We start from the raw sequence: 14,550 nt of genomic DNA, 5'->3' as shown, positions 1-14,550 counted from the left end.
GGTGGGCATCTTTAGGAGTTGCAATCCAAACGCATTTACCGAGCTTCAACAGCGAAGAAGAATAGGAGTTTAGGACCAAACACACACATATATATACCCATTTCGTCATCGACACATCTGAGTTCTGTCAGTTCAAATGTGCTATCAGCTGTATAGACTAAGCTCAGACATCACTATCTACACATCCTGTATTGCCTCAGGACGGGAAAAAGAACATTCTGGATAGTTGACATCTCGTAGACACTAGCATTTAGCTACTGTTATTACAACGGAACTCGGTATAATGGGTCGACCATCTTCAGCACGAACAAGTTCCCCTTGTCGCCTCTTGAAACCCTGCAAATCCAGCAAGGAGATTTCAAGCAGCATCAGTACACCACAACATACATTTTCTTCCTAAAAAAAACAAACACTGCATACAGACATCCATCGGGATTTCAGGAGGACAATCATTTCACAAAACTATTCTACTTTGAGCACTGGAAGGGTACAAATTACATGGAAAAAATGAGGTGTAGCAGTGACATTTCGATGTCTATTTAAGGGTATACATTTCCAATGCTAAAACATTTATGCATGTGCCATGCTCAAATTTGCAAATAACTGATTTATTTATTTTTGATTATCTTTTAGGGAGTGGAAATTTGATTTTAAAATAGTCCAGTATCGTAACGATGGAGAATAGTGTGGGTTTTAGGGCACAGTCACGGGTACTCCACATAAGAAGCCATTGGGAGGGGCAGATAAGCTGACCTGAGCTCTTCATCAAGATATGTGATCTCTAGTTCACCTTTGCCACTTCCAGGTGCTTTGATTTGGATCTAACCATGAAACAATATTAAAATTTTACTCAGTATCAATCGTCTAGTGTAAAAAGCAGACTATTTACTACAGTAGGAGATAAAATGCCTCACCAGGCTAAATATTTTGAAGTAATCAAACCTAACTGCCACTTTTCTAGAGTTGAGAGGCACCAAGTTGGCAGTAACCTGCAGAAGCAAATGCAATCACATCACCACGGTACACACACAGAAGCAGTACTTGCGAGCTGTAACCAGTATTATGGTTAAAAACACTAAAATTTTACCAACGGCATCGTGCATGCTATTTGCTGTTCAGATTTCAGAATCTGTACCTCCAAAATTTAGATAAAAACGAATTCACAGTGGGATAACGTTACATTGAATGTGCCTACCGACACCGTGCTATATCAGTCATGCGCTAACTCAAGTCGTCGACAGATAATAAGGCTGCCAAGGAGGAAATGAACATTTGTGTTCTAAATCAAGTAAGGCTTCACCAGAATGTCCAAAGAGAAGTAAAGCCTGCACCAGCTCAATCAATCCTTCAACTAACGCATCTCCTTATCCTAACTTTTGGGAGGTGCTTATCCATTATCCATCCACAAGAGTAAGACCATAACACATACTAAAACTGATCTGTACCATGCCAAATATAATCGGTAAAGCATATCCCTCCCGAGCGACAAGTCTTTACTTCTTAACGAAGAAAAGCAAAGAAAGGAATCTTTGCAATATAATCTGTTTTAGGGATAAGGCACACACACTGGAACTAGTTTTTGGTGGAAATTAAATTACCTGATTAAAGTAAGGCAGTGTCTCCATGTTTTGGGCTCGTAAGGTGTCGGTGTTGATTGCCTGGTAAATCGTCCCGTATGGCCTCAGAAACTTTGGCCTCTGCATATCAGCAAGTGAACACAATGTGAAACTCCTTGAGGTTAATACGCCTCAACACGCTCTTGTTTATTTGGAGAAGGTGCCCAGCTGTCTTCAAGGGCATGTGCACTGAACATCTTTTTTTGGAATGAAAAAGAACAAGAATATCTTGTTTTGTTTTGCGAGGAATGCAGCTGCCCAGCTTAGGTGGTGATTAATTGTATTGCCATCAGAGAGATGACGATGACGAGCTGCATCAAGAAGATGCTAATTTTTGGCCTTTGATGCAATGCATCACATCACAGAGAAGCAGAATTAAATACTAAATCAAGAAGAAGGAGGAGGAGGATGAGGAACCTGTGGCTGGAGAATGGATGTGGAGGTGGTGTAGAGGAGCTCCCACTTGCCGTTGAGGAGCTCGGACTTGAGCGGCTCCTTGGTCGGGTTCACCTCCTCCAGCTGCTGCGCGATCTGGACCAACCAACCGGACGGAGGTGTGAGTCATCATGGAGATCAGCACCGGCGTGGAAGGTGGAGCTGAAAGGAAGGTCACCTCACCTGCTCGACGCGGTCTTTGTCCTCGGGCGTGGCCTCGGCGCCGCGGTCGAGCGGCGCGATGGCCGCCAGCAGCTCCTCCTTGAGCGTCGCCGCCTTCTTGGCGTCCTCCTCCTCCTTCTTCTTGCTCCCCGTGAAGAAGGACGGCAGGAAGGAGGAGAAGGACGACACCGGCGCCCTCCACTCCCGACCCCCACGCCCGGCCGGCAGCGTCAGAGCGAGGCCGGCGTTGCCCCGTGGCCCTCCCCTCCTGATGCTACCGCTGCCGCCGGCGAGCGACGGCGGCGTGAGGAGGTGGTTGGAAGACGAGGAGGCGGCGGGCGCGCACGGGGGCGAGAGCGAGAGCGAGACGAGCGCCATGGCCGCGGCACGGGAGGGAGGGAGGGAAGGATTTTTGTGTGACTGTTGCAGCCGCAGTCGTGTGCTCGAAGGGGTCGCGGGGTTTTTGAGTGGTCGGTATAGCGCGTGGGGTGGCAGCCGGACGTCCAACTCACATTGTCGGTCAAATTCAGAAGTACTAGATGTCTGAACTTGCACAAAATTACTATTAGGTGACCCCAAATTCATCCCAAATTCAAAGGTTTTCCGTGCCTTGGATTTTTGCATGATTTGTCTGACTGTAATTTGTACTATCTGGTAGCAAACTAGCAATCAAACCTGACAGTCAGATTATCGAGCTTCCACTGCAGCTCCTCTGTCTAGCTTGCAAATAAAATGACTGCACAAGATAATCTTGCAATGGCAATTGGAAATTTGTCGAAGCACCGGTGTCAAATAAGCTAACCCAGTCATCAGTAGCTGGTTGGGCGTCTTTGCATCAAGCAGAGCCGCGACAAAAGAAAACATTCGCGCTTGGGACGAAACGCGCAAGTAACCTTGATGGTTCACCATCAGTGCATATAACAGAAGAGATGACATTACTATAAACTTCGCAGCAGCATCCGACCATATTCCCACAATTCATCTACGACAGCATGGAAACTTGAAATGGAGTACCGAATGGTGATAGCGCCGTGATGTAGTGCACAAAAACCAAACAGGAGGTAAATACACATGGCAATGTCACTTATTCGTCGGAGGACGAAGCCGACTTCTTCTTGGCGACCGAAGCCCTCTTCCCCTTGAGCGTCCTGCAGTTGTTCTTTGTCCTCTGGCCACGGACCGGGAGGCCGAGCTTGTGCCGGATGCCCTTGTAGCACCGGATCTCCTTCATCCTCTCAATCGCTACACGGTTGAACCGTTTCTGTAAAGCATTGAGGAAACTATTCAGTTCTTTTTGAAGATGCTACCAAATATAATAGTAAAACGACAAATATGGTTACGAACTGTGGAGAGAACCAAACATGTTCTAGCTAAGCCTCTAATAGAATACCATGACGGCATTGTTATTGTAACAGCATGGAATTAATAATTTCCGTTATAACAGTGAAATGGTGTATTTTAAAGACATGTGGGAAGAACTAAGTAAATAAACAGGTCCTAGCTAAGCCTCTAATAGAATGTATCATGACGGCGCTGTTATTGTAACAACATGGAATGGAATAGATCATATTAGCAAAGGGGTCAGAGCCTTACAAGGTCTCCTTCAATCATGTACTTGGTGACCTCCTTACGGAGTGTGATGACCTCCTCCTCGGAGAGGTCCTTGGTGACCTTGTTGTCGAAGCTGAGGTCCAAAAGGATCTGGCGGGAGCGGTTCCGCCCGATGCCATGGATGTACTGCAGCGAGTACTCCACCCGCTTGTGGTTTGGAATCTCAACACCACCGATACGGATGCACTCGATCCGCAGGCCGCCGTGACCAATGCCGCCCTTCTGTCAAGTTCCCAAAAAACAGAAGAATCAATCAAAACCATTAAACAGTCACCTACACACATCTACATATGAAAGGTCATCTTTGTAAAGACATGTGAAGGGACATATATAGGGAGGAAAAATAAAAAAGAACCATCCCTATAACATTCAGATTGGTGTGCAAAGAAATGACTACATTATCAGGCAAAATGTGCTTGAACATTTACAGAAAGAGGCACCAACTCACCCCATTCTTCCAGCATCCCGGGCATATCATTTGAAATTACACACGCAGAGACAGACAACGCAAGCGGCGTGTGCCGAGACCTAGCAGCGCACTTGATTGGCACTAGCTCCTTCCCAAGGGGTCGTCGTGCACGAAAGGGGAGGGAAGGGGGAGGAAGAGGGCGGCGGTGCTCACCTTGGGGGCGGGGAAGGAGACGGAGGAGGCGCGGCGGCGGGTGGAGAGGGGGAGGGACGAGGTGGCGACGGGGCCGGAGACCATGGAGAGAGTCGCCATTTCTGCTGTGCTGGCCCGACGAGGAGGCGCGTGTGTTTCCCACTGGAATCTTCTGTCCAGGATAGAACCCGAGGGGGGAGACGATAAGGTGGCTGGAGGCTGCTCCGGTATTGGGCCTGGGCTTGGGCTTGATTTTGGGCCTTTCGAGGCTGAAGTGTCGCTGAGCCTACAAAGGCCTAAAAGCCACTCAGAGTTTCGGCTCGTCTCAATTGTGAAAGGGTTTTGCCCGAAAAAATATGGTGAAAGTGTTAATTCTAAAATCAAGTCTAAAAAAAAAGTGAAAATGTTCTTGTAATTCCAAGCTCAAATGCTTCTGCTACGAATCCCAATATCCCAAAAAGTAATAAAATAAATTTAAAATTTCTGATTTTTAAAACAAAAATTGCTAATTCTTTTGCATGCATGCAAATGTTAATGATGAAATCACATTCTTGGAGGTCCGGGCAAAAATAACAAATCAACATTAAAAAATGCTTGCAGAAAATCTTTTTGAAGCATCAAATTTGTTTTTCCGCCTACAATTAGGAATATTTTTTCTTCAACAAATTTACACGTATGTAGAAAATTCAACAATGTTAGTTGCCAAACAAATTAGAATTTTTCACAAGGGTACATTTGAGCTCTGAGTTTAGAAACTCCATATCCCTCAATTATAACCATTCTGTAGAGCTAAGAAAAAGGAAATTATAGCCATCATGTACATTCCACTAAAAAAATAGCCACACCACATCTCTAAACAAAATTTAGCCAAACAAAAATGTAATGACAGCATGGCCAGGCTGCTAGTAGAAAATCCTTGATACTCGCGCTTGGAAATCAGATAGCAACGGTAACTGCAATTTCAGAACAGGGAAGCAGATACAGCAATAGCGCCTTTTTATTGCGTAATACCGACTTTAAAGGGAGCCATTCCGTTTCTTACATCTTTACATCTAAATTAAATAGGTATACATATATAGGAAAGAAGAAAAGGCGAAAAAAGGGAGGCTAGTACACGCTGGGGCATCGGGGACTGTATATGTAGATGTCGCCTGAGGCATCACTCGTATGTTCTCTTCCTTTTCAGGATGGTTGGGACGACGGCAACAGATCCAATGAGGAACAGGACAACTAATGTCTTGAAGTCGTACAATTCCCTAACTGATCTTAGATCGCCTAGAGCTCTCCCAGCCTGCAGGACCGTGGAAAACAATAGTTAGCAGGTATGAATTCATTGTCCGGAAATTAAGCCATCATTCAGATATGCTTCCAAAAGCAAACAAGTTTGTTCCCCGATGCACAGCCAGATCGATGCACAAGGATAATGACTGGAAGTAGCATCTGTTATGAAAATTTCAAATACTTCAACACAAGATAAAAACTGGATACTCGCGGCGTTTGAATATTGACAAAGTCAACACCTGCGTCTTGCTATCGGTTGATATCGTCTACCACTGAAAAAAAAAATCCTGCCATGGGGAGACACAAAGGAAGCCAAACCTGAGGCTTGATCCTTGTAAGCAAAGGGCTATCAAAGATGCTTCCACTAACCATCCAGGCACTAACTTGGTTACCTAAAGTTGCCGCTAGTAAAGCTTAGGTGGTTTCCTGGTAGGAAACAAAGGTAGCCTTTTAGCACTAACAAACTATGTTAACTAGTCATTAATATACTGCTTTAAAATAGTTTCATGCATTGATTCTGACTCACACTAATTATGTACTACTAGGTAAGAGGTTGTATAGACAGTGTAACAATATTCTGCCATATTCCTTGCATTTTATAATCTTGATGTTTCTTATTCTGAGCAAAACCACCTTGTTGATGCCATTCCTCGTGCAGCTTCTACTGAATCTATGAAGCCAGCAAACTTCAACAATGCAAAATTACTTAAGATAGATTATTGAATCAATCAAAGCAGTTGTTTTATGTGGAAATGCAATATGAAATGCGGTGCCTTTCTAAGCATAGGTACTATAACACCGGTATACTTCGGACAGCATATGATGCACCAGCAACCAACTACCCATTTTTGACTTATTTACCCAAAACATCAGCAAAAGAAAGATGTAAGAGCATCCAGACCCCAAAACATGTTATATTTCAGCAAAAGAACAATGAAAATTGTTTATAACGCAAAACAAGTTATGATACTCAGACATCGACAGTTTAAGCGATTCTAGTCCATTTTCATGTGACATTTGAACATATAACATGGATTCTGGTTCAGGTAATTGCTTTGTTCCAGACATAACTGAGCCAAAATATAAGATCACTGCATGCGTTGATATTTACCTTTACAGTAATATAAGATGCTGGGATGAGTCCAATTAGTGTTGCAGCAAAGAAAATATGGAAAGGTATGTCGACAATGGGTGACGCCATATTTATGAATGTATTGGGCAGGGTTGGTGTTATTCTCAGAAAAAGCATGTAGTTCAACAGCTTGTCTTTCCTCTTTGCAATCTGCAAGATAATCAAAAGTATTAGTTATATGAAATAAAGAACAGGAAAGCTCTCATCAGTTGGGGCAAAGATCTCAAGAAAAAGATTGCCAGTGGAGATACAGTAAGCAGTTTGTTATTAAAAGCAGAAGATTACCTCTGACTGGAAATATCTCAGTCTTTCAGGCCACAACCAGCAAACCAAAGGTCTGCCAATCAACTTGGAGAGAAAATAGCAAGATGATGCCCCAGCTGTGGCAGTGAAGACGACCAAAATGCCCCCTTTAATCACCCCAAAAAGCGCTCCAGCAAGTAAAGACATAAATATTGTCCCTGGGATCATAAATGTTTGCATGAAGATGTATATGGAGCAATACCCCAGCACAAAATTTGCCTGATGCTCACTTGCATACACAGCAAGGTTGTCCCTGCAAGTTTCAGAAAGGAATGTCAGTATACGAATTCAGTATTCTAAAATGTATTCACTGTTATCATAACACATAAATAATGCATACATAAAATTGCTACAAAATCATAAAAGGAAGGGCTCATGTATTTAGTACTGCCTGTAAAAAACAATCATGAAGTGTATCTTAATGATTCGATCCTGATAATGCTATGAGTAAAGAAAACCCTTCATATGCATTCGGCTTGTTTGCAGAAGAATACTACCAGTAGTACTTAGAAACATAAGTGAATGCACTAGAATATGGTGAGTAAGTACAATGGGGATCCATCGGCGCATTCTAGTGTCTGGAATCAAGCAAACCAACAATACAGTGAAGTTCAGAATATTGTTTCGCACGGAACTTGACAGCAACCAGGAAAAGAATATTCTCTTGTCGTCTCTTCGGATGAACTAATATTTCCTCTCTTCTACTGCGAAACTAGTACACACCTTGCTGTTTATTTCCTGATTGTCTCGTGCTTGCATCGAGTAGAGCATGGCTTCAGTCTGTTGTGATTAGAATGTGTGCACGAGCACAGCTTACCTACCGCGACAAATCAAAAATCCCAATCGAAACCGGAACTCACTAGATCAAATCGAAACCTCACTTCGCGTGTAGTAAGATTCAAACTACATTCCGCAGTCACGAAAATATCCGCGATCCAGAAGACACAGCGGGGCCGGCAAGCGTGGGAGGGGAAGAGTGAGCCCTACTTGAGGAGGCGCACGTCGGCGAGGCTGCGCGGGAGGCGGAGGATCTGGCCGAACTCGCGGCGGGGCGCGGCGAGGAAGATGCAGAAGATCCCGGCGACGAAGAGCGCGAGCACGGCGGCGGCCGCGAGCGCCTCGGTCCGCGTCAGCGTGGGGCGTGCCACGGCGGCCGAGGCCGCGGCGGACTCCGGCTTGCCCTTCTTGGCGGCCGGCGAGCCGTCCTGGCCGGCGCCGGCGCCGGCGCCCGCGGCCTCGATGTCGCGGCGCGCGAAGAGCATGGCGGCGGCGGCCGGCGTGGTGCGCGCGGGCGGGGCGGATCGTCGGCTGCTAGTGCTGCTGGGGCGAGGAGGCGGAGGCGGAGGCGGGGCGCCTCGGGGCCGGCCTCATGGGGGAGGAGGTTGGACGGCGACAAGCGGTGACGGTGCCGTGCGTTGTGTTCTGTGCCCTTTTTTTCCCCGCTCGGTTTTTCGCCGTCCTTGTGGTGGCCTGGGTTTGACTCGGGTAACCCACAAGTTACCAGGGCCGGGCCGGTGTCCGTGGTAGTAGGATATACTGTTGCCATCAAAGGCACCAACCGTGTCTGCCACGGGTGAGATATCACTTGGGGGCTTGCTACAAATCAGCCGGATGATTTCTTAGATCATCCGCCTGGCTAGCCGTCAGATCAGTGTGTTAGTGGCCGTTGGATGGAAGCAGCGAGCGTGGCAGCGTCAACGCAGCGGCATTGCACATCCTGCGAGCTCCAACGCAGTACTGGTAATGTCCGACGAACTCCATTGCAGCCCCGGTGGGCTTCAACGCAACACCGACGGCTCCGGCGAAGCTTCATTGCAACTCCAGCGAGCTCCATTGCAGCCTCGCCGGAACTCCAACGCAGCATCGACAGCTCCGGCGAAGCTCCATTGCAGCCCCCGCATAGCACCACCGGCAGCCAGTGATGAGCGTTGCACCGCAGCAACAATTACCCTGCACCGCCACGCCCCCATCCGGCTTGCACAACATCAAGAGCCGTCGACGAGTAGCTGCATCGCAGCGTCGACGGCCGCTGATGAGCATTGCATCGCAGCGCCAACAACCCCGTGCACCATGGCGCCCCCATCCGGCTTGCAACGCTGGGATTCACCAGTGAGTAGCTGCATCGCAAGCACGGGATCCGCCGGCGAGCAGCTGCATCGCAAGCACCGAGTTCCGCCGGCGAGCAGCGGCTTCTCCCCTGCGTGTTGCGTCGCCTCCATGGGGTTGCAGCACCGCGGCTGGTGGCGCGCGGGGCTTCGCCGCCCTTCAGTAAGCCGCGAGATGCAGCAGTTGGTGCGTCGTGGCTCCTCCTGGTTTGCCTCCATGGAGTTGTTGTTGTTGCATCGCCATGGGAGCATCTCTCTGACGAACAGAGATGGGGAAAGGGAAAAGGAGGGGTGGGGAATAACGTGTGGCGAAGAGAGAGAGAGCAAAAAGAGATAAGATCGCGGTTGGTGGAAAGCGGTGGATGGGCCCAGGGCACGTGTCAAGCAGCGCGCGAGGTTTATCTTTCTCTATTATCATCCGGTGGATTTCAAACATTTTCCTATCACTTGCCTAGGGTTGTACGTCTCAAAAAAAATACTTGCCTAGGGTTGTTGGGTTGGTCATCCGAAAACTACACAATGACCTTTGATTCCACAATATTCACCGGTATGGATTGATCTGAAAAACATGCACAACTAACACCACTACATTGCTTAAATTTGAACCACCATTGCTAGGAGGCTAGAGCATGTGGCCTGTGAGGCCAAAATTTTCAACAAAACTTAGCTTAGACGAATCTAAGATTGTTTTGCAGTGAAAACTGTCTGATACGAGAACTTTACCTTGGACACGTATATGCAGAACTAGGAGTGATAATGCACTTGGTTAAAAGGCGTATATGATATATTTGTCCCTATGATGACACTATTTAAGAACGGACCGAGATTAGTTTTTTCATGTATTTAGATTAGTGCCTAATGGTACCCAAACGTGGAAATAAAGAGGGTATGCACTCACAAAGTCGCCATCAGTATTGTTCTTGCAATGAAACAGCTCAAATCAAATGTGTCCTAAATGGATTTGAACAAAAGAGTTCAACATTAGTAAGTATATTGGTATTGAAATTTAGCAGGATCGTGTATTGCTATAGCATGTGCAAAAGGACGAGTTGATAACCGGGGTTTGCTAGTTTGATATAAAATATCCGAGTGTCATGGTTAGTCTGATTTACTTTTTCTACCAAGTAGTACCCTTTTCTGTTTTGTACTATCGTCCTACCCTCTTTTTAGGTTTTCACCTTGTGTCCATCGCAATATATGAGAATGTGTTTCTAACATCAACAATACATGAGTGAGGAACTTCTCTACCACACTAACACAACCAATCTATCAATTCAACATCCGGTTTCATGTATCGTTGTATATGGACATCTTAAGAAAAGCAAATTCATTTCCAGCTACTTTGTGAACTTGTCCACTTGGGGACCAACCCATGTTGATTCTTTTAAGTTTGTGGTGAGCACGTGAACTTAATTTATACACTATCTGCCTACTCAGGATAGTCCTCATATAAAACCATATACCTCCCATGAGTTCCCTTCCAACTTTTCTATCTAAGCTACACATTGGCATGCTACAAGATATTCGCTTGCCCAAATATTCATTCGAGCTCTAGTATCGTACGGGGGCAAATTTGAATAGAATGAAAAGCCATTGCACACTAGGTGCAATGGGCACATTTACTTGGAATCAGTGGCGTCGGGAAAATTGTAGAAGAATTCGTGATTTTCTTCACTGCATGTTGCCTTTATTTTCCATTTTCCTTGTATTGTGGATTGAGTTGCTTCTTTCGCCCATTAGCTAGCAAAGAGAGAACTCGCCGCAGAGGGTAATGCAGAGTTGTACATGTATATGGTTGTTGTGCTTGAGTGTGCCGTGCCTCTAAACCGTATTTGGGTTGAATTCCCTTTTATCATCGACACAAGTATATGCACTCGCAAGTTCACAAAGAAAGAAAATAAAAATAAACTAACTACTTCTTTCCTAATATAGAAATTACTTCTATGTCATAAGCAATTAGTTAAGCAAAGATCAACATGTGCGTTCCTCGTCAATAACATTTGTACGTTTTGCCACTAGCGTGAACCAAAATTCACGCTCTTGAACATATACTCACCTTCTAATCAAATTTTGGGAGTTACACAAAGTTGGGCATCGATCTAAGGTAAGATTATTTTATAGTAGTATATACTACTATATAACCACCTTTCCGAGATCGGCCATATGAGGCTAATTCCTAGTTTTTAATATAATTTTTAAAATTGGGTGTATATTCATATCATATTGCTTAAAGGTTGCAGTCATGGGCAACATGGATCAATATGCAGATTGGCATTATGTCATAGAACACACCACCATGCTATTCTCTTTGTCCCAAACTGAGGCGGCTCCAAAACCATTATATCTTAACTTCCTCAACAAAATTTGTTGTCGTCATAATCTGATACAAACTTAACTATTGCATATCTCCACTGACACCAATAACCCAAAGTTATCAACCTATATGGATGTTATGTCTTGTACTACATGATGAAGTTGTAAAAGTGGAAAACTGAATGAGCAAGTGTTACATTACATCCACTTCTTTTATTTCAAGTACTCTAAGCTACTTTACAACTAACTTTTTTGCTGACTCTCTCTCTCTATATGTGGTATAATTGATCATCATCCAGTTGCCCTTCGGGCATTCAAAGGCAACTCATCTTATTCTTGGTGGGCAACATTATTAGTGAAAAGGCAGATATCATAACACAAAGTAGGTCATGGCTTTGGCACATGTGGTTGACAACGTCATGTGGTAGACTGCGCGAAATGTGAATGTGTGTGAAGACTATGTGATGTATTATGTGTGGATTACTCATGTTTCCCGTGGCTTGTGTTGTTTTCATATCGACTTTTGATGACTATGCAGCATGCACATGTGAGGAATGTGTGTCGATAATGACTTAATGAGATGGACGATCTGCATGTAGTGGGAGTAATATGGTTCTGCTATGAACATCTAATCTTAGAGGGTCAAAATCAATAAGATAGGTGGCTCCTTCCATGTAATCTTGCTGGTCGGTCTTCTCCTTCTCTTCCCAACGTGGAAGGGGGAGGGGGCTGGCCTCTTCCTTTTTTCCTCTCTGTAATCCCGTTGTTTGACTCTGGCTTCTTTCGGGGCGGTTCTTGAGCCCTCAGATATATAAAGCAATTCAGGTGGTGGAGTCCCCCCCCCCCCCTAAAAATTAAAAAAAAAAGATAGGTGGCACCCCGGGTGTGGAAGAAAGTGATTAATAACCAACGACAATAGATTCATGGGGCAACACGACTGGATGAGGCAGGCAAGTGTTGGGGTGCAGCTTTTATTTTCTTTGAATTGATAGGTCATTAAGCAAGAAAGTTGTTCAGAGGGCTACATGACAAAGGGATCAAATGAATCTTTGTCATTAGTTGTGACTTGTTATTAAGACTCACTTAACTGATGGATATATGTTTTCACGTTATTTTCTGGTATTCCTATATTTCTTCTGGTCAGCTAACTTGTCATGCACTTTTAATAATTATAATAATAAATATTGGTGCAAGTTTTGGTTTGTATGTTATTTTTGAGTGATCATAGATATGGATGGTTGTAAGCTGATTCGTAGACTTTCTTTTGAACGCAACATTGATCCAAAGACTTAAATTTGACCAAGACATAAGAAAGTTTTAGACAATTGATAATTAGACAATATCTCTATTTTTTGGCACGTAAGCGAGCCCACGTCAAGATGCATCCAATGTACAATGTTGTGTTTTTGCGTTGAGCTGATGAAACTACAAAAAAAGTCCATGGTGGGCCTTGGTCGGGCTCGTATCTCAAAACTAAATAGTGAATACGGTACAAGTATGTCGTATATTTTACTCGTGAAGGAATCCATTGCCAATGGCACGTGTACTTGGTTATTTAATTCTCACGCCTACCACTCATGTTTTTTCATAGACTTCAGTTTCTCATCTCTAAAAGAAAATCTAGTTTCCACTTTCTACCAACACCATCATTCTCTCATTCACCTCAATGCTCTAGCTATGCATACTTGAGGAAGTGCAGCTCCGTCTAGTTTTTGGTCCTTCACCCAGGCTACTTCTCTCATAAATTCACGTCACAATTTGTTTCATTGTTTTGTTTCCATGATTCTTCCTGCAGCATGAATCATATAGTCTAGTATAATGATGCAATACTACACTTCACCACCTGGGAATGAGTGGCATCAGGAAGACCAGTTCAACGGGATCTGTTAGGCTGGAAATAGTGGAGAGTAACTTATACTAGTGTCATGCATATGACACTAGTCTAAGTTACTATCTTCATAGTGCAAAGTAACAAAGTAGTAGTGTCATAGATAACTTTATTAATTAGCTTGTAGACCGTTTCTGCTCCGGTGCTCCCCCCTGGGCTGAACGCGAGGTGGAAAAACACATCGACGGCCAGGATGAACCAAAAACGGTTCATAACGAGGGGCACGATCGTCTTTGTTGCCCCCGCGTATAGCCGTCGAGGAGCCCTAGGAGGCCCGTACGGGCCCGGTTAGATCGTATGCCCGGCCGTATACGTATTTGTATATGGCGGCGTTTCGTGCACGCGTGGAACCGCCCGCGCGTGGGGCAGCACGTGTCATGGGTAGATTCCAAAACCGTCCCATCATATAAATGTGGACGGCAACCACCTCCGGCCGCATCGCCCACCATTTCCCCCCGCCGCATCGTCTCCCTCTCCCCACTCCCCACTCCCTCTCCTCTCCAACCTCCTCGTCGCCCTCACCGCATCCTCTCCATCGCCATGGCGGACGCAGGAGGCGAGCGCCTAGATTGGGGCGCAGATCTGGTGGAGCAGGCGCGGCAGGTCGCTGCGGGCACCTTTGTGAGGGGACGTGCCGGCGTCCAGCGCGGTGCTCCCCCCCGCTGTAGATCTGGAGAAGGCGGAGGCGGGTTGCAGCGGCGCAGTCCAGCCAGATGCGCCCGCTCTGGTGATCTCCGGCGAGGCGCGGAAGGTGGAGGCGGGCTCTGGCGAGGCGCAGAAGGTGGAGGCGGGCTCTGGCGAGGCGCACGAGGTGAAGAAGGTGGAGGCCGGCTCTGGCGAGGAGCAGGCGGAGCAGAAGGTATCTGCTTATCACTTTAATGTGGTAGTTTTTAGATTGTAGGGTTTGTGGCCAGAAGGTTTTTTGGTTAGATTTGTTGGATGTAGGGTTTTCTCTGCATTAGGGTTTTTGTGTATTTGATTCGTGCAAGAATGATGGACCTCATATGATTATTAGATTAGGTTAGAAGTAGCCGGATTGAGGGATGGGTTTTTTTTCAGATGCTTATTAGATTAGTAGTGAAATTTTTGCAATTCTTTAGGTG

General features: G+C 45.5%; 3 protein-coding genes across 3 annotated transcripts; all 3 read right to left on the bottom strand.

The window, feature by feature from the left end:
- Nucleotides 1-68: 68 nt before the first annotated feature.
- Nucleotides 69-2,680, bottom strand: LOC123095822 (probable plastid-lipid-associated protein 4, chloroplastic). Its single transcript, XM_044517389.1, has 6 exons — nt 2,235-2,680; nt 2,034-2,147; nt 1,599-1,697; nt 915-989; nt 754-821; nt 69-336 (listed from the first exon to the last, which is right to left on the bottom strand). The coding sequence occupies exons 1-6, from the start codon at nt 2,589-2,591 to the stop codon at nt 264-266; spliced, it is 786 nt and encodes a 261-aa protein (XP_044373324.1). The 5' UTR covers nt 2,592-2,680; the 3' UTR covers nt 69-263.
- Nucleotides 2,681-3,131: 451 nt separating this feature from the next.
- Nucleotides 3,132-4,625, bottom strand: LOC123095823 (30S ribosomal protein S13, chloroplastic). Its single transcript, XM_044517390.1, has 3 exons — nt 4,447-4,625; nt 3,807-4,046; nt 3,132-3,474 (listed from the first exon to the last, which is right to left on the bottom strand). The coding sequence occupies exons 1-3, from the start codon at nt 4,543-4,545 to the stop codon at nt 3,298-3,300; spliced, it is 516 nt and encodes a 171-aa protein (XP_044373325.1). The 5' UTR covers nt 4,546-4,625; the 3' UTR covers nt 3,132-3,297.
- Nucleotides 4,626-5,404: 779 nt separating this feature from the next.
- Nucleotides 5,405-8,590, bottom strand: LOC123095821 (uncharacterized membrane protein At4g09580). The gene is made up of 4 exons (XM_044517388.1): nt 8,129-8,590; nt 7,124-7,394; nt 6,818-6,988; nt 5,405-5,716 (listed from the first exon to the last, which is right to left on the bottom strand). Exons 1-4 carry the CDS (start codon nt 8,401-8,403, stop codon nt 5,585-5,587), a joined length of 849 nt encoding a protein of 282 aa, XP_044373323.1. The 5' UTR covers nt 8,404-8,590; the 3' UTR covers nt 5,405-5,584.
- Between the last annotated feature and the right edge of the window lie 5,960 nt (nt 8,591-14,550).

This window comes from Triticum aestivum, chromosome 4D (assembly GCF_018294505.1).
Source record: "Triticum aestivum cultivar Chinese Spring chromosome 4D, IWGSC CS RefSeq v2.1, whole genome shotgun sequence".
NCBI lineage: Eukaryota > Viridiplantae > Streptophyta > Magnoliopsida > Poales > Poaceae > Triticum > Triticum aestivum.
The sequence above is the reverse complement of the archived record's forward strand: the minus strand, read 5'-3'. Positions and strand labels throughout refer to the sequence as shown.